The 25363-nt window shown below is 35.3% G+C and overlaps 1 protein-coding gene across 1 annotated transcript in view; it reads left to right on the top strand.

The window, feature by feature from the left end:
• HCN1 (hyperpolarization activated cyclic nucleotide gated potassium channel 1) overlaps positions 1-24897 on the top strand; it is a 437736-nt gene extending 412839 nt beyond the window's left edge. The window contains exons 7-8 of the mRNA XM_050794764.1: positions 19936-20100; positions 23246-24897. Coding sequence (XP_050650721.1) covers positions 19936-20100; positions 23246-24135 — 1055 coding nt within the window. The 3' untranslated portion in view covers positions 24136-24897. The remainder of the gene's footprint in view (positions 1-19935; positions 20101-23245) is intronic.
• Positions 24898-25363: the final 466 nt, after the last annotated feature.

Raw genomic sequence — 25363 nt, 5'->3', positions numbered from 1 at the left:
ATTTACTAATTCTAAGCATGCTTCAATTAAGTATGACTGTTCTGACCTATCTATTATCCATGGAGTCACTTCTCCGTGGCTGAATTTACTTAGATGGGAAGAATAAAATTGCCAGTCAGAACAGTTCAGCAAAAAATAATAAAGTGGAAAACGTTTAGTCACTTTAAATTGTGTTTCATCACTAATTTTTCAGTGTATATTAAACTTACCTTATTGGGATGTCCTTTGCAAATTTAAAATGTCAGAAATAATTTTAAAAATGTCTTTGTACCTCATACCATATGTTACAAGAGAAACACATCAACAACATCTTAATGTGTTAATGGTATGCAACAAGTAGTTCCCTTTGCTTGGATATGTGATTGTACCCCAAAGAAATGAATAGAGTCTCAAAAGATGTGTCTAATATTTTCAGTACTAACAAGTCAGTTGATAGTCACTCACAATAATACAGTCATATTGGACGTGAGTGAGAAAGATGAAGACTAAAACACATCAGACACTTCATAGAAGTAGCCTTTAAAATCTTAATTGCATTCATTTTACAATGCAGTGTATTAATTCAGTACATATTTATCCTCTTATTGTAAAGATTCAAAATATGTTAAAAGTTCTTATTTTCTTGAAGTTTATAGGATATTTGTTACTACAGAGCAATCATCAATGCTTCCTGCCTCAAGAAACTAGAAATTTTTTGTCTAATACTTCTTAAATACTGAAATCATTTTTACATAATAATATTCACATTGTGCATGTACTATTATAACCTGGAGAACAGAAGGGATATAATGTTTGCACTTATAATTTCTAATAAGGTATATATTTTTTAAACCATGTAAGTAGGTAAAGATAACATTATTATCATTATTAATTTGCCACTGAGAGAAGACACAAAATAATACTGCCATATCTTGTCTCCTATATCTGTCCCCTTTTTCCTATATAATGAGAAGGAGAATTATCTAAATAAAAATTAATTTCCAGTTTCTGAGAATCTTAGAACCATAGGTTTTTTCAGTTCCTTAACTATGAAGTTCTTTAAAAACTTAAATTTTCCTTTTGTGTATCTCCCCAAACCATAAAGAAGGTTTATCAGAGAAGATGAGGAACGGATGGCAAACATCTGATGATTTGTTTATTAGATAATCATAAGGTGCTGCAGAACAAATCCTAGATCATTTCTGAATCATTCATGTGTCACAGTTACCATGTTTTTCTATAAATGTAGACCTCTACTTCCTCCATTTCTGCTGGAGGATATGGATGGTTTTAGAAAATAAAACAAAATTCAACATTCCTGCCAGCATTAGTCAATTAAGAGCATCTTTACGTCAAGACCTTTTTTCATTCAAATCATGAAGAGGACAGAAACTGGTGGTGATTGATCTTGGCTACATTTTTCAGATAACAATCTTGAAATTTTTCTCAGGGACCATGAAAATGAATAAGATGTCAAAATATAAATACCTTTAATAACTCAAGGCTGAAAATAGTAAAAAATGTTTAAGCAAAATACCCTTCCAAATGAGATGTATTGCTTTGAAAGTGTCTAAGTCTATAGGACCCCAGAAATACCTAAGAATAAACCTAATTCCTACCAGCTTCCAAGTGAGAAGTCTATAATGATATAAAAAGAGTGAAAATGAGAAAAGAAATGGCAGCAGAAGATGTGAAATTGTATTTCCAGCCCAGAAGATAACATTTTAGGAAGATATTTTGGATTTATTGTTCAATTATTTGCATTAACTATGTGCATTGGCCCACTTGTGCCTAAACAAAATGTTCAAGGCCTTAAGAGTACCCACCTCACTTCTGAGCTGAGTTGTAAAAATTGAACAGTGTTGTGTCAAGGAAAAGTTGAGATGGAGATGGCAAATTGAAGGAAAGTGTGACCTGTTTTAAAGAAAGAAATTGTATGGAGCTACTTCTACTCCTTCACCTCAGGAAACTCATTTCTGATGATCTGGAATCTCTCCAGCTCATTCCAAAGTGAAGCATCACCCTAATATGGACTTAGAAAAGTGATTTTAAAGTAGCATTTCCCCCACCATTATGAAATAGAAACTTGGGGAAGTTCCACTTAGAGTTTAATAGACTTAGTATTGACCTACATTTTTTTTTCCACTTTAAATAGACCCATCTCTCTTATGATGCGTAAGAAGGAGGAAGAAACATATAGAAAAGGGAAATAAATCTCTTGTCCATATCTCCACATTAATGATTGTGACTTCAAATGGTTCTCAGACTTAACAGTTTGATTTGAAGGTCTCTCCTCTTCTGTAAAAAGAAACTGCCATATGGTCTACGTTGTGGTCTTAACATTTACACAACAATTTATTATGCCTGGTTCATAATGAAATACCAGCTCCCGGCTGGGAAATTAAAGCAGTATTCAGCTCCTCTCAGCAAGAAGGCTACAGTTTGATATATTCTATAAACTGGATTCTGCAGTAGCCAAGGGAAAGAGGATTGACATAGTTAGAAAACACAGTTGGACTTGTTAAAACAAGCGTTTCAGTGCACAGATGCTAAGTCTCCTTGGAGTTATGCATTGGATCACTTTGCTCCTGCTTAGCTATTAACTAAATATATTTTTGTTTTATTTCCTCTTAATTTTCATCTTTACTGCAGTTTATATAAATGCAATCATTTACCTCTAAGATATTTCAAAAATGTTTGTTAGGAAAGAAAGGGGTTACGGGGTATTAAAATATTCTCCATTTTCAGTGAGTGCCATTTTTTTAAACTTTTATTTTCTTTCAGGGGTACCTGTGCAGGTTTGTTACATAGGTAAATTCATGTCATGGGAGTTGGTTGTGCATATTATTTCATCACCCAGGTACCAAGCTTAATACCCAATTGTTATCCTTTCTGCTCCTCTCCCCTACCCTCCATCCTTAAGTAGACCCCAGTATCTGTTCCCTTCTTTGTGTTCATGTGTTCTCATCATTTAGCTTCCATTTATAAGTGATAACATGCCGTATTTGGTTTTCTGTTCCTGCATTAGTTTGCTCAGGATAATAGCCCCCAGCTCCATCCATGTTCCCACAAAAGACATGGTCTCATTCATTTATATGGCTGCATAGTATTCTATGATGTCTGTGTACCACGTTTTCTTTATCCAATCTGTCATTGATAGGAATTTAAGTTGATTCCACATTTTTACTATTGTGAATAGTGCTGCAAACAACATACACATGCATGTGTCTTTATAGTAGAATGATTTATATTCCTCTGGGTGTATACACAGTAATGGGATAGCTGGACCCAATGGTAGTTCTGTTTTTAGCTCATTGAGGAATGACTGTACTGCTTTCCACAATGGTTGAACTAATTTACACTCCGACCAACAGTGTGTATAAGTGTTTCCTTTTCTCCGCAACCTCACCTGCATCTGTTATTTTTTTACTTTTTAACGATAGCCATTCTGACTGGTGTGAGATGGTATCTCATTATGGTTTTGATTTGTATTTCTCTAATGATCAATGATATTGAGCTTTTTTCATATGATTGTTGGCCACATGTATGTCTTCTTTGGAGAAGTGTCTGTTCTTGTCCTTTGCCCACTTTTTAATGGTGTTGTTTTTTTTCTCTTGTAAATTTGTTTAAGTTCCTTATAGGTGCTGGATATTAGACCTTTGTCAGATATACAGTTTGCAAAAATTTTTTCCCATTCTGTAGTTTGTCTTTTTACTCTGTTGATAGTTTATTTTGCTGTGCAGAAACTCCTAAGTTTAATTAGATCCCATTTGTCAATTTTTGTTTTTGTTGTAATTGCTTTTGGCATCTTTGTCATGAAATCTTTGCCCATTCGTATATCAAGAATTGTATTTCATAGGTTTGTTTCCAAAGTATAATATAGATTAAAGGTAGAAAATGCTTTTCATTTTATACTATTCTCTTTAATAATCTCTGAATATGCTATCAAAAGTATATTTTCATCTTCATCCATGGCAATGTTCATCATAAATTAACATTCATTTGGGGAAAGTGGGAATTTTCTTAGGTCCAGTTCAGATATGGAGGATGCAGTACAAGTTTGTAATTACCTTTACAAAGCTTAATTTTATTTTTATTATTGATGATTTAAAAGATTACAGGTTAAGTGAAGTGATTAAAAAATAGACAAATATGTCAACTCAACTAATATTTGATTTAGATCAGTAAATGATGATATTTAAGTATGTAGAGGACCTTAAGAATAGGGTTTCTGTAAAGAGAAATCCACACTACACACTGAAGAAAAGAATGACCAAGAGCTTTACTGGAGCTGATTGAAAGAATTACTAGTGAGACCTGTGAGTTATGTTTCCCATAACACAGAATGAAGCAAGTAGCTAGAACTAAGTAGATGCTTGCTGAATTGAAATGGAGCATTTGAGATTGTAATTAGAGACGGTACTAGTTGGAAACATGAAATCGGACCAGGTTATGGGAGGTTTTGAAAGCCAGATTAAGGAATTTGAAATTTATTCCACTGACAGTATCATCCAAATGTGAATTGTCATGAGAAACTAACTCAAGTTTGGGGAAGAATTGTCTTTACCTTGGCTAGGAAAACTAATGTACTATATCTAGCTAGACAGTAAGTTAAAGAATGATTATTTTTATGACCCAAACTTTCTTTACACTAAATCCACTCACTACACATAATTTGAATTAATACTTCTCAATGTATTTTCAAGATATTGTGTAGCAACACTCTACTCAAGATAACATATAAGAAAGCCAATAACAACAACATGTTTTATTTTACATTGATATCGGGAAAACAATTTTTAAAGCCCATTTCTTTTACACATGGAGCACAAATAAAACAATGTTGTCAATGTAACTACAAAGTAACTTTCAATGCTTTACTAAGTGATGTTCTAAAGAAATATTGAAGGAATTTCCGTTAAATTTATATACATATCATTATATGGTGAAAAATATATTGCAGAATTTTTTAATGACATATGATAGTCCTATGTGACAGTACTGGACATATTTTTTCAGTTTTCTCTACCAAACTAAATAATCTATGTGCTTTTATACCAGTGTAAAAGTCAATAAAATTTAAACATGTAGCTCAATATGAAAGAATATCTTTGTATGTGAATCTTTTAACATTCCCCTAAACATATACTATAGCTAGCCAAAAAGAAGAGCTCTTGGCAGGGCTCAGTGGCTCATGCCTATAATCCCAACACTTTGGGAGGCTGAGGCAGGCAGATCACGAGGGCAGGAGATCAAGACCATCCTGGCAAACATGGTGAAACCCCGTCTCTACTAAAATACAAAAAAAAAAAAAAAAAGTAGCCGGGCATTGTGGCACGCACGTGTAGTCCCAGCTGCTCAGGAGACTGAGGCAGGAGAATTGTTTGAACCCAGGAGGCAGAGGTTACAGTGAGACGAGATCATGCCACTGCACTCCAGCCTGGCGACAGAGTGAGACTCCGTCTCCAAAAAAAAAAAAAAAAAAAAGAAGAGCTCTTGTATATTTTTTGTCTGCATGCTCTCAAATACTTTTTTGCCTGCACATATGTATTAGTCTGTTCTTGCCTTGCTATAAGAAACTTCCTGAGACTGGGTAATTTATGAGGAAAAGAAATTTAATTGATTCAAAGTTCTGATGGCTATACAGGAAGCATGGCTGGGGAGGCCTCAGAAAACTTATAACATGGTGAAAGGCGAAGAGGAAATAGGCACATACTATACATGGTGGAGCAGGAGAAAGAGAGAGAAGGGGGAAGTAATACATACAAGCAGAAGTCTTGAGTACTCACTCATTACCACAACAGCAAGGGGGAAATCCGCCCCCATGCTCCCACCAGTCCCCTCCTTCAACACTGAGGATTACATTTCCACATGAGATTTGGTTGGGGACACAGAGCCAAACCATATCAACATACTAACAAAAATCTCCAACTGAATCAAACTTTCTCTGTCATAAACAATTTGCACATGATACTATTTATTAACAATAATTTAAATTTTATTTTTCCTTTTTTTTGCATCTGAATCTAAATGCCACAGATTCTTTAGCAGAAATCTATTTCATCCTGGTTAATTAAACTAGTAAACCAACTAGAGTTACCTGACACTTGAATGGAAAAGTAAAATAGATGGAATTTTTGAATAGTATTTTAAATGTGTTTAAATAGCTATCTCTCATGAACAAAGTGATTAGCATTTGTTTTACAATGTTCCAAGAAGATTATCCAAAAAAAGACTGCATAATTAAAGCAAATGTCCCATAGAGTTTATTTATAGATGCTTTGATATCTAAAACATAATTTTAAACTTCTGTTGTAAAGATGATCCAAAATTGTACAAAGACACAAAGCACTAGCATGTTTGGCACCTTAGATTATTAGAGCAGAGTTTATGAAGATAGGAGGCCAAAAATATGTCCTCATGAGCACTCCTGTCAGTCCTTATTGTGGTACTTTCAGTGTGAGGAGTTTGCTATTGGCTTAGAGTAGATTGAGGCCAGGGAGATGAAGCTAAACATTTTACAATGCATGGGACAACTCCAGACACCAAAAAATTATCTGCCCCAAAATGTCAGTAGGGCTGAGGTTGAGAAGCCCTAATCTAGAAAGTCTCATTCAGTTTTATTTATTGGAACACAAGTGGAGAAATTAATAATAGTCAAATAGCATTCAGATCATTTCTCTTGGCATTTATTTTGTTTTTCCTCTGAGATTCTTTCAAGTCTTCCTTCATTCTCACTTGACCTCCGAAATTCCAGTTGTCTTTCATCTTTCTGTTTAGGATTTTGCTAATGATAGTGATGATGATGCATAATAGTAAGTAAAGATACAGCTTGATAAATCAATATTCTAGGACTAGAGTATTTTAGTTATATTTTGCTAGTGCTCAACAACAGCAAAATTATTTTTTGTTTTTAGTTGATGCTCTAAAAATTGGCTAGTATCCCTTCTTGAAATACATGAGTAGAATTTTCTTGTCCTGATACAGTATTATAATAAATTGCATATATTTCATGTTTCAAAGCTTAGTTTTAATTATTTTAAGTGTTATAGATTCTAGAGGACATTTTTGTTTAGACTCCTCAGGAAAGTGAGGGAGTTGAGACACGACCTGCAGATAACTTCTTTACAAAATGTGTGCCTGCTTAAAAAATGTTAACAGCAGCTAAATATTTGACAATGTTAACAAATTACTATTAATTTTGGGGGTGTTATAGTGATATTATATTATTTTAAGAATATATTTTAGTGATGCATACTGAAATTTTATCTTTGAAATAATGTCTGCAGTTTTTCTCAAAATAATTAGGTGGAAATGTATGAGGTACCAGTGAAACAAGCTATCAGTTGATGATTGTTTAATCTGTGCAATGAACATATGAGAGTTTATTATGGTATTATGTTACACTATTTTACTATTCATTAGACATACTGTACCAGTATTATAGTAATATAGTATATTGTTATTTTATGTGTTTACAATTTTCTGCAATAAAAACATTAACAAAAATATAGGGAAAATATGCCTTTTTGTAGCTTTTATCTTTGTGGAAAGTCATTAATCATCCTTACCCTTCTCAAATATGGAAATAAAATACTGACTTTTTGAATTTCTGGTTACGTGAGGCTTCTTTGAACATGGTTTCAATAGGATGTATCACACTTCAGTTAAGCTTTGAAACAATGAGTGAGTGTCTTTTCTCCTGAATGAAAGCCAGACCCCTCGCTGGGTGGACTTCCTGGTGTCCTTTTTATCATGTTGACCAAATGAGTCAGAGAGAATTTATTTTTCAAATATAAAAGATAGTATGTGGTTTGGATAAACGGTCGGACTGTTTGACCTAATTCCTCACTTCACTTTGCTTAAAATCACAAGCTAAATAGTGGCTTATATGTCTTTAGTCCACTGATTTCTACTCTTTCTAGATTTTATTTGCCTATTTGTAAGGAAAATAATGTATGTAACCAAGGAGTATGCAAATGTTTTTCTGTAAAAGTTCAGAAGTTCAGATAGTTAATATTTAGGCTTTGTAAGCCATATATGATTGTATACCCATCTTTCATTTTTACTTTTATTTAACAAACCTTTAAAAACATAAGTCCATTTCTTAATTTAAAAAAAAGCAGTTCAATAAGCCAATGTTTGGATTTGGCTGTAGGACTCCAGATCTAACCCCTCTGTTCAAAACAAGCCTCTTTTCCAAATTTAACTCATTCTGAGTAAGATGTATAAGAAAAAACATTCTATAAAATATATTTTTCTTATCATTATCATCACTTTAATGTATATGCATTCTACTTTTAATGTATATGCATTCTACCTCTATCAATTAAGACATACTACTAACTAAAGTAACTACTCATGTGGATTAGTATTTCTTACCAACCCATACTTAAGCTTATACACAAAATTTTTAAATTCAAAACCTCAGTGGCATTTTTATGATTGTAATTATTACCTTGAATTTGCTCATTAGTAGTCATATAGAATTACGTTTTTTGGAGTGGGAAAAAATCAACAGATATTTACCTCTGTTAGGATTGATTTGTAAGTGTGAATGTTTTCTTGATTGGGCAGTGGTAATAGGATTGCTTTATTTGCCTAATAAATTTTTTCTGTTATCTTGCACAAAGATGGATTCCCATTTGTCCTCTATGAATACTTCAAATTACTGAAAAGTAGAAAATGAAAACTCTATAGGTAGAATATTAGTTTTCTACTTACGTCAAGACCTCTCTGTGGCTACTCATATACTGAACTTGAAGAACTCAATGTAATCTATCAAGTGAAGGAAATAAAAGAAAAGGTAGAGGCTCTTAACAAAATGGACTGGTATGAACTTCAAGACCTGAAAGAGGTCACAAGTAGAGATGTGTATGAGTCAGGCACTCGGGGGGATGACACAAGTAATGATCAGATTAACTGATGATAGAGTGCATTGTAAGGGAGCACAGTAAGAGATGTGTATGAGTCAGGCACTCAGGGGGATGACACAAGTAAAGATCAGATTAACTGATGATAGAGTGCATTGTAAGGGAGCACAGGAAGGAAAGAAGCACGGGAAATCATCTCAGGAGTATTAGAGACAGACTTTATGGCAAGTGAGATTGTCCATCAGGAAACCACAGTGATGCCAGTGGCCCAACACCACTTTGGGGATTTATCATTCTCATAACTCATGCACTCTGACTCTTCTAGCTTATTCATTCTTTACTTTAAATCTCCTCAACAATGGATATGATTAAGTCTATTAGTCACAATCTGATTGAAGCATCCCCATCGAAAGAGTTCTCCAGCCAGATCATCATATGGGCTGCTACCTGAGTTATAGATGACCATCTTTGGAGTAAGCATCAATCCTGGTTGAACCAGTTATCAGAGATTTTTAAAATCACATGAGAAAAGCTTACCAATTTGTACAAAACACACACACACAAATACTGCTTTCATTTTTTAATAAAGGAATAACTGGATTAATGTGAGAAAGAGTTTCATGAAATTAGATTTTTTTATGCAAAAGTTTTGCTTTATTTGTTCCCAAAACAACTTTTTATCTTATGTTCCCTCCCAGGACAGACACAGCCTAGCGTTGTTTTTTTTTGTTTATTTGTTTTTGTTTTTGTTTGTTTTTTGTTTTGTTTTGCTTTATGTTTAGGTTTAAAATTGTGGATGCCTCATCCCCTTTCAAGCTCTGTTGAAGTTTCATTTTACACTGATTATTTAGAGAGACCCCTTCTGTTCTCAGTGCTGCAGCTTTAGATCAATCAATTCCCCAAAATTATTATCAAAACTTCTTCACAATTCTTTACTAAAAACTTCCCTTCCAGTTCATTTGGCAAACTGATTGTAGATAAATATGCCTGCATCATAAAGCAAAAGATTTGAGAGAACAAACTTACCTGTTGGAGAAAGAGAGGCTAAGTGTCTTTCCCATTAATAGCAAGATATGTAGGAGCTAGGACTCTCCACTCTATTCCATGTAAGTTAATTTCTTAAAATAATGTTTTGCACACAAAGTTTTTTTCCTGAAGAGCCCTGCAATAATAGTGTAGATCAAGATTAACTTTCTTATCCATGGAAAAATATTCTCTATGCCTAACCAAATACTTATGATCCTGTCAAGCTGCTCTTCCTAAAATTTCATAAAAATTACCTTCCAAACCCTTCTCTGAACCTATGTCATGATACTGTTTCATTCTAATGTCTTCTCTCCCCTCCTGTTCCTTTTCTCTTGTCCTCTTCATCCCCATTGTCTGTGTAGTTTCTACACTTTTTTGAAGTCTAACCAAGACCCTTCATGTCACCAATGATGTACAGAATTACTCTACGATGAATGATATATTATTTGAATTTACATAAAGTCACTAGTAGGTTATTTAGCCTTGGAATTAATGCTCACATCTTTTTGTGTATTATGCTTGAATTTATATTCTCAACACTTTCAGTCAGGGTCAATGTCATATACTTATTTTGTATTCTCCACAGTTGCCGAAGGTGCAGGTTACAGGGAAAATGGTGGTTAACTTGAATTCATGTTATCTTTAATTTCCATTCCTTTTGTTTACCTTTTCCAACTTCTTCTAAATGAGGAACCCTTTTTTAATTATAAATCTGAAAGCTATATGAACTCATTACCCAAAAGAAGCTTATCAGTAGTAATACCTATCCCTTGTTAGAATTGCAGATTCTTTCATCCCACTCCAGACTTACTAAATCCTAACCTGTTTTGCAGTAAGACAACCCAGGTGATTCTTATACATATTAAAGTGTGACAAACACTGCACTAATGAATCCATTCCGAATGAACTGAATTAATTTTTTCATTAAACAAATAGAGGAAATGAGTGTTTAAATGTTTATTTTATCATGTGTGCATGTGGTGTGTGTGTGTGTGTGTGTGAGAGAGAGAGAGAGAGAGACAGAAAGAGAGAGAGAGAGAAAGCATCAAGGGAAATATTTTGGAGACAAATAACCTTTTGGCTGCGGTAGAATTGCCTCATAAATATCTTGTTAATATATTTCCTGTGGACACTATTATTTCTGCCATGTGTTTTTTTTTCATTTTGTAGAAGCATATTAAGCCACATAGGAAAACAGGGCTGTCAGGATATTACTTCAAAAACACATTGGAGGTACCTAAGAGCCAAAAATCATTTGATGAATTTTTAAAAGCTGGCTGCATTTTAAAGGCATTTATAATTCAAGGTGTTTGATTAACTTTTGACGAGTTGAGTGTTGCTAGATTTAAAGATCGAAAGGAACAATTTGGAATGGTCTGGTGAATTTTTAAAGACAGAGAGAAGCAGAAAAATTGTGGTTTTACCCTTCTTAGCTTCAATATTTTTGTTATTTTTGTTACAATCACAAAACAGAACCCCTTTAATCTGTTTATGTCACATGGGCTAACATGGGGCTACCCAGGATTGCTTCCTACTCATGTAACATATCTGTAATATCAGCAATATCCATTAGGTATTTTAACTTGCCAAAGACAAGTAGTACAAATATATATTCGATATAAGTTTACAAACAGTCTTATGTAAAGCTGATTTTATGCAAGCTGAAGGAGTTACGATGGAAATGAAAGACAGATAAAGAAGAGGAAAGGGAGAGAAGTTAAGGAGTGGAGAGTGTAAACCTTAATTTCAAAAATTCACATATACAACAAAATCAAACAATCATGTTACAAACATGTTTATGATTAGTAGGAACCAGATGACAGCCTCATATTATAACTTCTGTCAATTGGAGCCAAAGCTTTACAAAAAGATTTGCCTATTTGGAATATTGTGTTCAAATGTGAGCACCTTGTTTTATGAAGAATATTTTTAATCTGATATAAGCCATTTTCAGTTATTGATTGATTCACTTATTCCTTTTTTTTTTTTTTTTTCTGAGACAGAGTCACTCCATCACCCAGGCGGTAGTGCAGTGGCGCAATCTTGGCTCACTGCAACCTCTGTATTCTGGGTTCAAATGATTCTGCTGCCTCAGCCTCCCAAGTAGCTGGAATTTCAGGTGCCTGCCAACATACTCACTAATTTTTTGTATTTTTAGTAGAGACAGGGTTTCACCATGTTGACCAGGCTGGTCTTAAACTCCTGATCTCAAGTGATCTGCCCACCTCGGCCTCCCAACATTCCATATTTCTTGAACCAAATAATATATGAGAATGTTTGGTAAGTGATGACATTGCAAATGCGATCATTGCACTTCCTTTTAAAGACCTTATAGTTTAGTATAAAGAATATAAACAAGTAAGTCCAATAATGTGTTGTAGGAACTAAGACTCAAGACGATCAAGATACAGAGGAAGCATAAAGATAAATTCTCCCTGGGACAATTAAGAAAGGGTATTAGTGGATGTGAAACCATCTTCCTCAAGACACAGTCTAAGGAATTTGTATGATTAGTTTATGAACAAATTGTTTACAAGAGGGTGAAAGATGATAGCTATATATCACAAATTTGGAGAGCTACTTGATGTATGAAGCATTACTTTTATTTGCTTCTAGCAGGTACTGTAAAAATCATAAGGAAAAATTATGAGAAGAAAATGAAAAAGGAAGGAAACTAATGTTTTACGAGTGCCCACAGTGTGCCAGGCTTGCAGTGGGCTCTTTATAGGCACTGTTGTAGTTAACCACATAACAGCTTTGTCAACGAATAACTTTGCTAACACATAGCTTGTCTGAGGAGTTGCTACTAGGTCAACATTCAGAGGCCCAGGTGATCACTCTAATTTTTATGTTTTAAGAGAGAAGATTTGCTCCAACTTGGAGCTAAGATTTGTTTGACAAAGCAATAACTTTATTTGATCTAAATAACCATAAATAACAGGGCATGAGTAGTTAGAAGAGGACACAAATAATTGTGCAATTAGGAATGTATCTGTGTGACTTGAAATGACCAGTTATACCTTTAGTAAAATGAAAAATTGGGTATTCTGGTTATTAGAACATATCTATACATGAATAATACCTTCTTTATAATATCTATATTTAGAAATGTGTTGTATTCAATATCTGTTGCAGAAGATTGTACAAAATGTGAAATGCATTAAAATACTATACTAAAAAATCAATCAAATACTGAAAAATTTGCATCTATTTAATGTTCTATCCTAGTCTAAACTTCTTTTGATTTCTATTAAAATCTATTTGATACCCAGAGTACTTCTACCAGTCAAACATGATATGCAAAATGATTTAAGCCAGATGTTGTCATCTCCTCTGCCATACAGAGGCAGTGTTTTACTAGTTCACTAGTATAAACACAGAAAGTCTACAAAGACAAAAAGAAAGCAAAAAAAGTGATATTTTCTCCTGCACATTATTATAAAACAGTGAATTAGAAATCTAAATAATTTTTAGGAAATTAATATTTTGATGCACAGCAGAGAATTACTTTTATTTCGTGGTATCAGTTACTAACGAAGGAAGCAGCTTTTGTTTAGGTTACTATGAAAAGTTAAGTACAGTTTTGCCCATAAATTCTAGAAGCTCAGGTTAAGCACATTACTTTAGACATTTCTGTCATGAGTTCCTGATTAGCTCTGTATCACTGCAATGTCAAGTTCAGTTTTAGAGGTCAGGAAAATATTTCTGAGTTGCAAAACATTTGAAGCCATTTGCCCTACCTTATACAAATGACTGTTTACATAGGTGACAGTAATGTCAGGTGGACTTACATGTTTATAATCAGGGCTAGCTAATGCCAGCAAAAATAGCATTGAGAAGTTGATGTGTTTCATACCCTAAGGATTATTAAAGGTATACAAATAATGTGCTAGGCCAAATTGAAATTGGAAACAGATTTGTCTATGTTCCTATGACAGGATGCATTACCAATAGTTTTCATCTTAACTAGGAGAAATAACTACTTAGCCATTCATAAATGCCCTATAAAGAAAACCAGGAAAATTCTACCAAATTAAAATTAATATGCTAAGTCCCCATTACTTTTACAATTTATTATAATATATAAATATGCATCCAGATGAAGGGACCTATTACCCAAGTAAATTTGCACCAAGATTCTTAAAACAGTTACTACACCACTGGGAAGTTCTTAATTGAGCTCTCAGAGAGTATACAAACAAGAAAAAAGCAGAAAAGCTGGAACAGACAGATTCTAGAAAGTATGCCAAGACAATCTTTAAAAAGCTTGCATCTGTAAACTGCACTCAGTTTGTTCTTTGGGAGTCCAATTTTATTTTATTTTCTATTTAACTTTTTTTGCTTCATGAAATCAACATGGGTAAGTTAATTTCTGCCTGATGAGTAAAGGCATGTCTACATTGAAAAAAAATGACCAAATCTTCTAGATAATTTTCTTTATTACAAACATTGCACAAAACCTTAGAGATATATTATGTTCCTAGAAGAAGGTACATAAAATATTTGGCAAGTTCTATTACCCTGGGAAGATGCCTAGCAGGGGAACCAATATTATATCATCCAAAACTTAAGAAGATAACTTAGTGTGGGTTTTGTCTTTATTCACTGTAATTGATGTATGCATAAGCATTTTTAAATCATTTTGCCTGGGCTGGAAACTCAATGTAGCAGGCACTATGAGGGATATTATAAGGTAACTGTACAGTTTTTGTCTTTAAAATGTCTTAAACCAGCTAGAGTGATAAACCCATTACTTAGGAAATAGAAATTCAGCAGAATAAAATAAAATGAAATAGTGATAAACTAATACATACATAATTTCTAAGGTACCTATGATAGTATGAGCTACAGATGACTAAATTGTTTTTTTCTCTCTATGTCCTTTATTTAAACACCACCCATCCCCACCAAAGACACACATACACACAGACATGGCAAATACACAAAACCTCTGTAACACCTAACAAAGGGCTGTATTTACTCAATAAGTGGATTTTCAAAATAACTTAATACTGTATCAAGAGAAAATCATTTCACAGAGAAGCACCTGCTCTATGCATATTGAATCTGGACATTCAATTCATGAAATCTAAGCCTCTATGATAAGAAAGTTTACTCTTTTTTCATTGCTAGGGGTGTGCCATTTCTTAATTCTGTTATTCATACTAGAAACAGAGTATGGAGGCTTTAAAAGAAGAGATTATTTTAAGTGTTTTTCATACTTCCCAATGGCTATTTCTCCTCTCATGAATAACCTTCAGTTGTTCTTTTTCTCACTAAGAAATTATTGAGGACATGCAGCAAGGTAATGGCTGATGAGTTTTGACTTGGTAATGAACAAAGTTGTTTATATAACTTTTGAAGGCACTTTGTTGTGCAAGTCTATATTTAGCCCTTAGTTTCTCCATAGGGGAATATGTCACATTAAGTACAAAGGGAATTTTTGTAGGTGATTAAATCATTTATTTCATCAAGCATGTTGCTATTTGATTCAATTATTCAAGTCAGCTAACTTTAAGCACCTACTATCTATCATGTAGGCACTGGAGATATAAAGATTAATGAGACTTTAGAGATAAAATGTTGAATGAAGTCTAAGTTAGTTACAGAGTTAAGGACAACAAAACTCTAGAGACTTAACTGAGTTTTACATTTCACTGATAAATAAAGTCCACAGAATATAAATATGTGTCTAATTCTCACAAACAAGAGCAAGTTGACTGAGACTAACACAGGACTCTAAATCCCCAGGTCAATACTACACCAAAAAAAGAATCCCTAAAATAGCCCAAGCAACTCTGTGTGTGTGTGGGGTGTGTGTGTGTGTGTGTGTGTGTGTGTGTGTGTGTGTGTATGTGTATACCTGAATCAGCAGGAAACCAAACATTACTGCTGCAGACAATGCCCCAAATAGCACTCTACCTCATTTATTGGCAAGAAACACCAAATTAGAATATCAGTGTTGATCCCACAAACTACAAAAGGTAAAATAAGAACATTATCTTTTTAAGCAAAATGTAATGAAGAGGTAAGATTTGCTGAGCAATAACATCTAAGTTTTACTGAGATGGCAATATAGAAAACCTTTGGGTTAAGAGCTCATAACACACATACACATTGCTTCATGTAGACTTTAAACAGTACTTTAAAAGCATCCTCTTTGAATAATTTGTTTTCTTACCAATGGTAATATTTAACTGATTCAAGCCATGATTACTTAGTAATGCATACCTATACTGTGTAACATATGATACATATGTTATATATTCATTATATGAGATCATCAGATGACAGGGGCCAGAAAATAATTTGTAAATAATGGTTTAGAAAAAATATGAATAAACTTATATCTATGCTCCAATAAATCTGTTTTTAACATATCTCTAAAATGACTGTGCATACTCAATAGCTATATTCTTATTTCTAGTTTTTAAACTTGTTTTTAAAAACTAAATATAGTATATAAACACATGCCCTTTGTAAAAATAAATACAAGTAATTTCTAAGCATACGACAAATACATTTCTTATTTAAGATGATTCCCAGGACATGCCTTTATCTCTTCCTGCTACAGAGACCCAATTAATAATAGTAAAAGAATAAAATACAAACTCAACCACAAAGTAACCTGATGCATGAATTTGTATTTGGGAGCAACCAGGAGATGAGACAGAGGAACATGTTTCTAGAAGACAGAAAATAGATATGAGTGAAGTGTCAGATAACATGGGTTCTGTAGCCAGCAACCATGGCCCTTTCTTGTTAATAAAATCTTGTATGGCTGGCATCATATACTACTTCAGGGATTAAACCAGTATTTACCTAATTCAATGACTAACAGTAGTTGCCTTATTTCGATTTACCAAATATTCAGTTTTAAATCCTTTCTTGCAGCTAAGGCTGGCCACGTGATGCAGTTCTGATAATAAAATGCTAGAGAAAGTAAGTTAAGAAACTGTAGCACAACTTTTGCCTTCACAATAAAAAGAAAGAAATATATGAGGAAAGTCTTTTGCTGCCTCCCTACTTTGGATGCTGTCATGTGAGTATATGAATGTGTGTAGTTGTTGCCATCAACTTGTGATCATGAGAAGAAGACCAAAGAAAACAAAGTATTGCGGGCACAGTGCCTTGGCATCACTGAAGTGCTGAACAAATGCTGGCCTTGCCTACTCCCAAATTTTGTTTTGTAATATAATGACATTAATGTATTGGATAAACCAATGCTATTCAGGTATTTTGTAGCCTGCAGTTAAATGTATGCTGGTGGTTACTGATGAACCTTGAAGGGAAAGCAGAGGGAACATGGAGTATATGTACAAAGAACAGGAGACAAGGAGACAGCAGGTGTCCTGGAAGAATACTAAACAGCCTCTTAGTTAAGAAACAACAGGACCACAGAAGACAGAACAGAAAGTGGGTGACTTATGCTGATGGTAGGTATGAGACATCCCTCCCTCCATGTTGCAGAATAGTCTGTAGCCAACCATGTATCTGAGGATGGCGGAGGGAAATGTCAGTGGTTCTTTTATAAGGCAATTGAATGAGAGGGAGAACTAGGACAGTTAAGAGAGATGTCAGTGGCCTAAAGTAAAGCCCTCCTCATTCTGGTATTTAGAGAAATATGAGGACAAGCTCCCCACCTATTTACCCTAAAGAAAAACTTTAAATTAACAAATTCTGCAACATTACCAGAGTTTCTTGTCTTTAAATGTGATTGGACATCAATAGATTACCGAAAGAAAACATTCAACGCACCAGAGAAAGACCTAGAAAAAGAGATAAAACAATGATTCCACAGTAAAGAGAAAGAGTTCAGAAAAGAGAAAATAAGTTCAAATAAAAATTTAGTAAGTATAAGGATAAAAAATAAAAACAAAACTAATTTTTCTTTTCACTTTGTATAGCTGTAATATGACATATTTTACACATATAATTCATCAAAGCATACAATTCAAATATCTTTAAGTAAATTTACCAAGTATGAAACCATCGCCACAAATCAGGTTTCAGAATATTTTCATCACCCAGATAAGATTCCTGTGCCCACTTACTGTTAATTCCCTTTTCCATCTTTTGCCGCAGGCAACCACTAACCTGTTATCTGTCTCTGCAGATTTGTATTTTCTGGATATTTTACATAAACGGAATCACACAGTGTGTGGCTTCTCATGTCTTACTTCTTTCATTTAACATTCTACACAAGATTTGAAACTGACACTTAGATTTGTTTGCCATAATATGGCAATCATAAATTATAATAATATGGCATTAGTACTTTAGGAATTTAATTTTGGAGTAGTATTCAAAATGCTTCTTTTAATTACCTTGTTTATATTATAGTAGCAGGTAAATTTCATGGTAGGGTAATTTGCTTTAAAATTGACCAAAATAGATTTGTTTTCCTACACAAACACACACACACACACACACACATTCAGGCACAAAAACATGCAAACACGCAGACTCCACAATATTATTTAGCAGGTTTACAACATTACAATCTCGACATGAATGACAGCAGACAGCATAATTGATGGCTTAGGTGACATTTCCTAAAATGCTCTCTATCTTCTCAGACTGGTTCACATGTCCTTCTCTAGTATTCTTGGAGTTTGCATATATGTGACATTGTTCTTACCAGATTGTATTCAAATGAACTCTGTATTAAGATAATGCCTCTATTTACTATCAGAATGTCATATAAAAGTAGATATGTTTGATTCATATTTTCAGTTCTAACATCAATCAAGTACATAGTGTCTACAGCATGATTTATTCACAATGTTTGTCAACATAAATAGGACTTATTTAAATTAGCTCAAGAGTGTGAATTTAGACATTTAATATTTACTGTATTTCCTTTTGTTAGGTGACTAAATTGTAGAAATACTTCTATCATTTCTTTTTTCAAATTTGTTATTTTGAAGCTAAATGTTTAAATTATTTCCAAATTAAAAATAATCAAAGCCTACGGTAGTTCAAATCATAATTTTTGGAAAACAAAATGGAAAATTATCTCAATAGCTATATAACTTCAGCTGGCCAATAATGAAATCCAAATTTGCAAATGTTTGTTTACCATATTTTGGAAATCTAAATTTCCGTAAGGAATTACCCTTAAAAGTCATTTAAATAGAGAGTCCCTCTGTACATGTGGAATATCATTTTCTTCATACTGATCTCATTGGGAATATACAAACTACATTAGACATGCCTATAATATATCTAAACCTCTGGTCTAGCTTTGTTTGATCATAGGACTTTCTAAGCCAATGTTTGGACTCATTTTGGCTTCTGTCTAGACTATACCGTCTGCTTGCTACCTTCCAGAATTCATAAAATCTTCTTTCTAAATCATCACCCCTTTCTTTGTTCAACTCCTTTGCGGACGGTTTATTCCATTTTCTGCATCTCTTTTGTTTCTTTTTTATTTCTTATTTCAGGGAATTGTAGTGGGAAGGATAAGGTATACTGTGTTTCAACCTTCCATTTAAACCAAAAGTCTCAACTGATTTTTTGTTTTGTTTTGTTTTTTGTTTTGTTTTGTTTTTTGTTTGTTTGTTTTGAGATGGAGTCCCTGTCACCAGGCTGGAGTGCAGTGGCGCAATCTCAGCTCACTGCAACCTCTGCCTCCTGGGTTCAAGGGATTCTCCCGCCTCGGCCTCCCTAGTAGCTGGGACTATAGGCGCCCACCACCACGCCCAGCTAATTTTTGTATTTTTAGTAGAGACAGGGTTTCACCATATTAGCCAGGATGGTCTCGATCTCTTGACCTTGTGATTCACCCTCCTCGGCCTCCCAAAGTGCTAGCATTACAGGTGTGAGCCACCGCAGCCGGCTGTCTCAACTGTTTTTTTAAAAAAGAACATTATTTTAAGATTGAGTGTTGTCAGTTGGATACTTTTAATTGTCAGAAGGAATTTGCTGATATAATAAAAAATGCTGCTAATAATTGTTTTTTCATACCATGAGACGTGTCTTAAGTTGTGGGAAGCCTTAATGGCTTTTAAAAGAAAATGATCAAACAAGTCATTCTTCTTTGTTGTTTTTATAGAGATTTGCCTGCTGACCAAAGGACGTCGTACTGCCAGTGTTCGAGCTGATACATATTGTCGTCTTTACTCACTTTCTGTGGACAATTTCAACGAGGTCCTGGAGGAATATCCAATGATGAGGAGAGCCTTTGAGACAGTTGCCATTGACCGACTAGATCGAATAGGTACTCTAGTTTTCTACCTTCTTTATATAAAATTTAGTTTTAATCTCATGGCATAATATAGGTTTGCAATTATAAGTCCCAAATGCGGCCAGGAGTGGTGACTCATGCCTATAATGATATCACTTTGGGAGGCCAAGGCGGTGGATCATTTGAGATCAGGAGTTCGAGACCAGCCTGGCCAACATGGGGAAACCCTGTTTCTACTAAAAATACAAAAATTAACCGGGTGTGGTAGTGTGCGCCTGTAATCCCAGCCACTCAGGAGGCTGAGGCAGGAGAATTGCTTGAGCCTGGGAGGTGGAGGTTGCCGGGAACCAAGATGGTACCACTGCACTCCTGTCTGGGAGAGAGAGTGAAATCTTGTCTCAGAAAAAAGAAAAAAAAAGTGTCCAACATGCCAGTTTATAGCTTACTTGTTAATTTGTGTAGAAATAGCAATTAGCTGTAGCCATATTTCTTGAGAGATCTGGGTCCCTATCTATCTCCTCTAAGTATTCTAGGTTTATTTATTAATGTCTATTTTTGCTAGCTAAACAAACTGATTTCCCGACTGAAGCCAAAACAATTTGAAACTTCAGGTAAAAAGCAATGATAAAAATTCTAGATAGCATTGAACTAGAACTAAAACTATGATAATATGAGTCTATATTGCAAACTAAGTTTTATCACTTTTTTTGTATTTTGGGGTCAACTTTACATTTTATCTTTATATTAGGAATTGAAAATTTGCACATTTAAATTAGTCTCAGCAGAGACATAGTAAAATGTTTGTAATACAGACTCAAGCAGAAAAAAAAAAGCCTTGATAGAAATGCCCTACATAGATGCTTTAGCTCGCAAACATCAACATATTTTAAAGTCTTTTCTGCTACCATATATATATATGCTATTTTATATATATATATATATATATATATATAAATATACACCCAGCTAATATTTTGTTTTAGTAGAGACGGGATTTCACCATGTTGGCCAGGATGGTCTTGATCTCCTGACTTCATCATCCATCCGTCTCAGCCTCCCAAAGTTCTGGGATTACAGACATGAGCCACCCCAGCCTGCAGTTAATTTTTATAACAATATTTACATGAAATGGTTTGTAATCAATACTGGCAATGCAATTTCTAATAAGCACTAAAAAATTGAATTTTTGATCTTTATAAAATTGTATGAGTGTATTAAAAGTTACATTATTTTTCCCAAGGTTAAAGATACTTAGATTAAGATATTTTGACTAATCACGTAATCAGAAAGAAACATTATGCTTCTCGGTTTTGTGGCCATTGCATATAGATGTAAGCTGCAGTTAGTTAAGCAAATATGCTAAATAGTATTTATGTTTATTACTAATGTCGGAGATTTTGTTCTTTGGGAAATTAGGACAGTCCGTAAGTAGGGGGAGGTAACTATTTATTCTGGCAGTCATTTAAAATGATTGCATTCCCAGCAGTCAATGAAATTACAACATATATTTATTTTCAAAAATATACTTTGTTACTTTTAATGTGTTACTTTATTTAGCAGTATTGCAAATTGATTCACTTTTCAGTTACCATATTCACTTGGGTATTAGTGTATCAGTGATACCATAGAAAAGTCACTACTTTCCCCTTCTTTTACCAATCTACTATTGATTGTAATCATTATTATGCCAGAGACTGTCTAGTATTGCAAACCACTCAGAAGATGATGGCAGGAAGAGCTAAAATGTGTTGAGGTATTAGAGAGAGCCTGCAATGCACTATGCCCTTGGTCCTCACAACAACCATTCAGAAGAGGAAAGATCATAAAGTCAGTCTCAATCTTGGCTGCATTTAAGAATTCCCTGGGGAGGCCGGGCGCGTTGGCTCATGCCTGTAATCCCAGCACTTTGGGAGCCCAAGGCGAGTGGATCACAAGGTCATGAGATCAAGACCATCCTGGCTAACAAGGTGAAAGCCCATCTCTATTAAAAATACAAAAAATTAGTAGGGCATGATGGCGGGTGCCTGTAGTCCCAGCTACTCAGGAGATTGAGGCAGGAGAAGGGTGTGAACACGGGAGGCGGAGCTTGCAGTGAGCCGAGATCCCGCCACTGCAACTCCAGTCTGGGCAACAGAGCGAGACTCCGTCTCAAAAATAAAAAAAAAATTAAAAAAAAAAAAATTAAAAAAAAATTTTTTTAATAAAAAAATTAAAATAAAAAAAAAGAATTCCCTGGGGAAATTTGCTTTTAAACTACTGAAATCCAGAGCCCATGTCTGATTATTTAGATTTAATTGGTAGGGAACAAGTGGATGTTAGTATTTTTTAAAGCTCCAGAGATAAGAAAAATATCCAGCTAGGACTGAGAAGGACTGGTGTAGGACCCTGGGTCGAAAGCAAAGGCGGCCCTGATACAGTCCGCCTCAGATTTGCATTTGGGAATCACCTGCGGATCTTAGTAAAATGCAGCACCTGATTCAGTGAGTGGGGTCACGCCCAGGAGGCTGAGTTTCTAGCAAGCACCCAGATGAGACAGAGGCAGTTGGTTCATTTTCCATAGTAAGGATGTGCTATCACTTTTTTGTGTGTATGGTCTTTCTCAGCCCTGTTAACCTGCCAACCATGTTTTCTTTGTTTTCTTGGGCACTGTTCTTATGCTTCTCATGTCCTGATATCCTTTCAGGTAAAATGAGATTATGAACACACCTATCTGACAGGGTTGCAGGTTACATAAAATCATCTACCTAAGGTCTTTTGTAGAGAGCCTATCACACAGTAAGTGTTGAAATGTTCTCGCTTATATCTCCATGGTCCTTTCTTGAAAAAGTAACTTTAAAATCAAATGTTGATTCCAAGCCCATCTTATTCCAAAAACCCTTTCTTCCCCCATTCTTCAAGGTGGCCCTCATATTAAATATCTCCTTGTCTTCTGTAAAGTGGCTCTTCGCCATATTACAGGCCGTTCAACTTGAGTAGAAGGTAAGAGTTCCCAGAGAAATACAGGAAGTGTGAAAGGTAGGAGCGACATTGTTATTTGGTGTGTAAAGGTGAGTGACTGGCTTTTTAAACCTCTCCTGCGAAGCACAGCTATACTTTTGTTTTCAGGAGCCACTCTTACTTGGCGTTGTCTTCAGTCATTGGTAGGCTTTCTAAGTTCCTATCTTTCTTTTGCTGACAGGAAAGAAAAATTCAATTCTTCTGCAGAAGTTCCAGAAGGATCTGAACACTGGTGTTTTCAACAATCAGGAGAACGAAATCCTCAAGCAGATTGTGAAACATGACAGGGAGATGGTGCAGGCAATCGCTCCCATCAATTATCCTCAAATGACAAACCTGAATTCCACATCGTCAACTACGACCCCGACCTCCCGCATGAGGACACAATCTCCACCAGTGTACACAGCGACCAGCCTGTCTCACAGCAACCTGCATTCCCCCAGTCCCAGCACACAGACCCCCCAGCCATCAGCCATCCTTTCACCCTGCTCCTACACCACCGCCGTCTGCAGCCCTCCTGTACAGAGCCCTCTGGCCGCTCGAACTTTCCACTATGCCTCCCCCACCGCCTCCCAGCTGTCACTCATGCAACAGCAGCCTCAGCAGCAGGTACAGCAGTCCCAGCCGCCGCAGACTCAGCCACAGCAGCCGTCTCCGCAGCCACAGACACCTGGCAGCTCCACGCCGAAAAACGAAGTGCACAAGAGCACGCAGGCGCTTCACAACACCAACCTGACCCGGGAAGTCAGGCCCCTCTCCGCCTCGCAGCCCTCGCTGCCCCATGAGGTGTCCACTCTGATTTCCAGACCTCATCCCACTGTGGGCGAGTCCCTGGCCTCCATCCCTCAACCCGTGACGGCGGTCCCCGGAACGGGCCTTCAGGCAGGGGGCAGGAGCACTGTCCCGCAGCGCGTCACCCTCTTCCGACAGATGTCGTCGGGAGCCATCCCCCCCAACCGAGGAGTCCCTCCAGCACCCCCTCCACCAGCAGCTGCTCTTCCGAGAGAGTCTTCCTCAGTCTTAAACACAGACCCAGACGCAGAAAAGCCACGATTTGCTTCAAATTTATGATCCCTGCTGATTGTCAAAGCAGAAAGAAATACTCTCATAAACTGAGACTATACTCAGATCTTATTTTATTCTATCTCCTGATAGATCCCTCTAGCCTACTATGAAGAGATATTTTAGACAGCTCTGGCCTACACGTGAAATGTAAAATATATATACATATACTATAAAATATATATCTAAATTCTCAAGAGAGGGTCAAAAGACCTGTTTAGCATTCAGTGTTATATGTCTTCCTTTCTTTAAATCATTAGAGGATTTAAAATGTTGTTGTAAGATTATTTATTTCTAACCTACTTTTACTTAAGTCCTTTGATATGTATATTTCTCTGTTTTATGAAGAGTTCTTGGATTCAATGGAAACAAAACTGATTTTAAAAAAGGCAACTCAAATGAGCTAGCAAATAGCACCAATCAAAACTTTCTTTCATTAGCTGTGACTGTGCATCTAAATTGTTAATCATTAATCATGAAGAATTAAATAACAAATCCCATTTTATAGATCTAAATTGTATTTCGGTGCTTTCAATTTCGAATTAGGTTAAAGACTGCACTACTTGTTTGGCCACTGTAGGAGACTAGCATTGCCACTGTTAAGAATATCACTAACCTCCTACTTCGGAGGCTGAGGCAGGAGAATGGCTTGAACCCAGGAGGCGGAGCTTGCAGTGAGCAGAGATAGCGCCACTGCACTCGAGCCTGGGCGACAGAGCGAGACTCCGTCTCAAAAAAAAAAAAAAAAAAAGAAAGAAAGAAAAAAGAAAAGAGTATCACTAACCTCAAACATGTTCATTGATCTTTCAGAAAGCTGAGGGAAAATTAATATTTGTCTTCATGTGTTATCGGACTTTTACCAAGACTCGATCAATGTTAGTTGTAAATAACTTTTTCAACCCAAATAAAAATAGCTATTCTGTGTTGTATGAAGCTAAAAGTCATTGTTTAAGAGTTTAGTTTTATCGCTTCACTTCAAAACTTAGAGTTTTAAATTTCACAAAATCTGATTGTGAGAATTATTCAATTGTAATGCAATGGCTTGAAACCTACAATATTATTTTAACCTGCAATGTTTTATGCAAAATTGTATGCTCGAATCTACAACTTGCTTGTATTACACCAAAAATCATTATTTTTCTTTCTTCTTGCCATAATCAAGCATCTGAAAATAGTCCCTGCATGCTTCTGGGGAAAAAAAAAAAAATAGGTTCAAATCAGCCATTGTAGGGAAAGG

This window comes from Macaca thibetana, chromosome 6 (assembly GCF_024542745.1).
Source record: "Macaca thibetana thibetana isolate TM-01 chromosome 6, ASM2454274v1, whole genome shotgun sequence".
NCBI classification, from domain to species: Eukaryota; Metazoa; Chordata; class Mammalia; order Primates; family Cercopithecidae; genus Macaca; species Macaca thibetana.
This window is presented reverse-complemented; position numbering and strand designations above follow the sequence as displayed.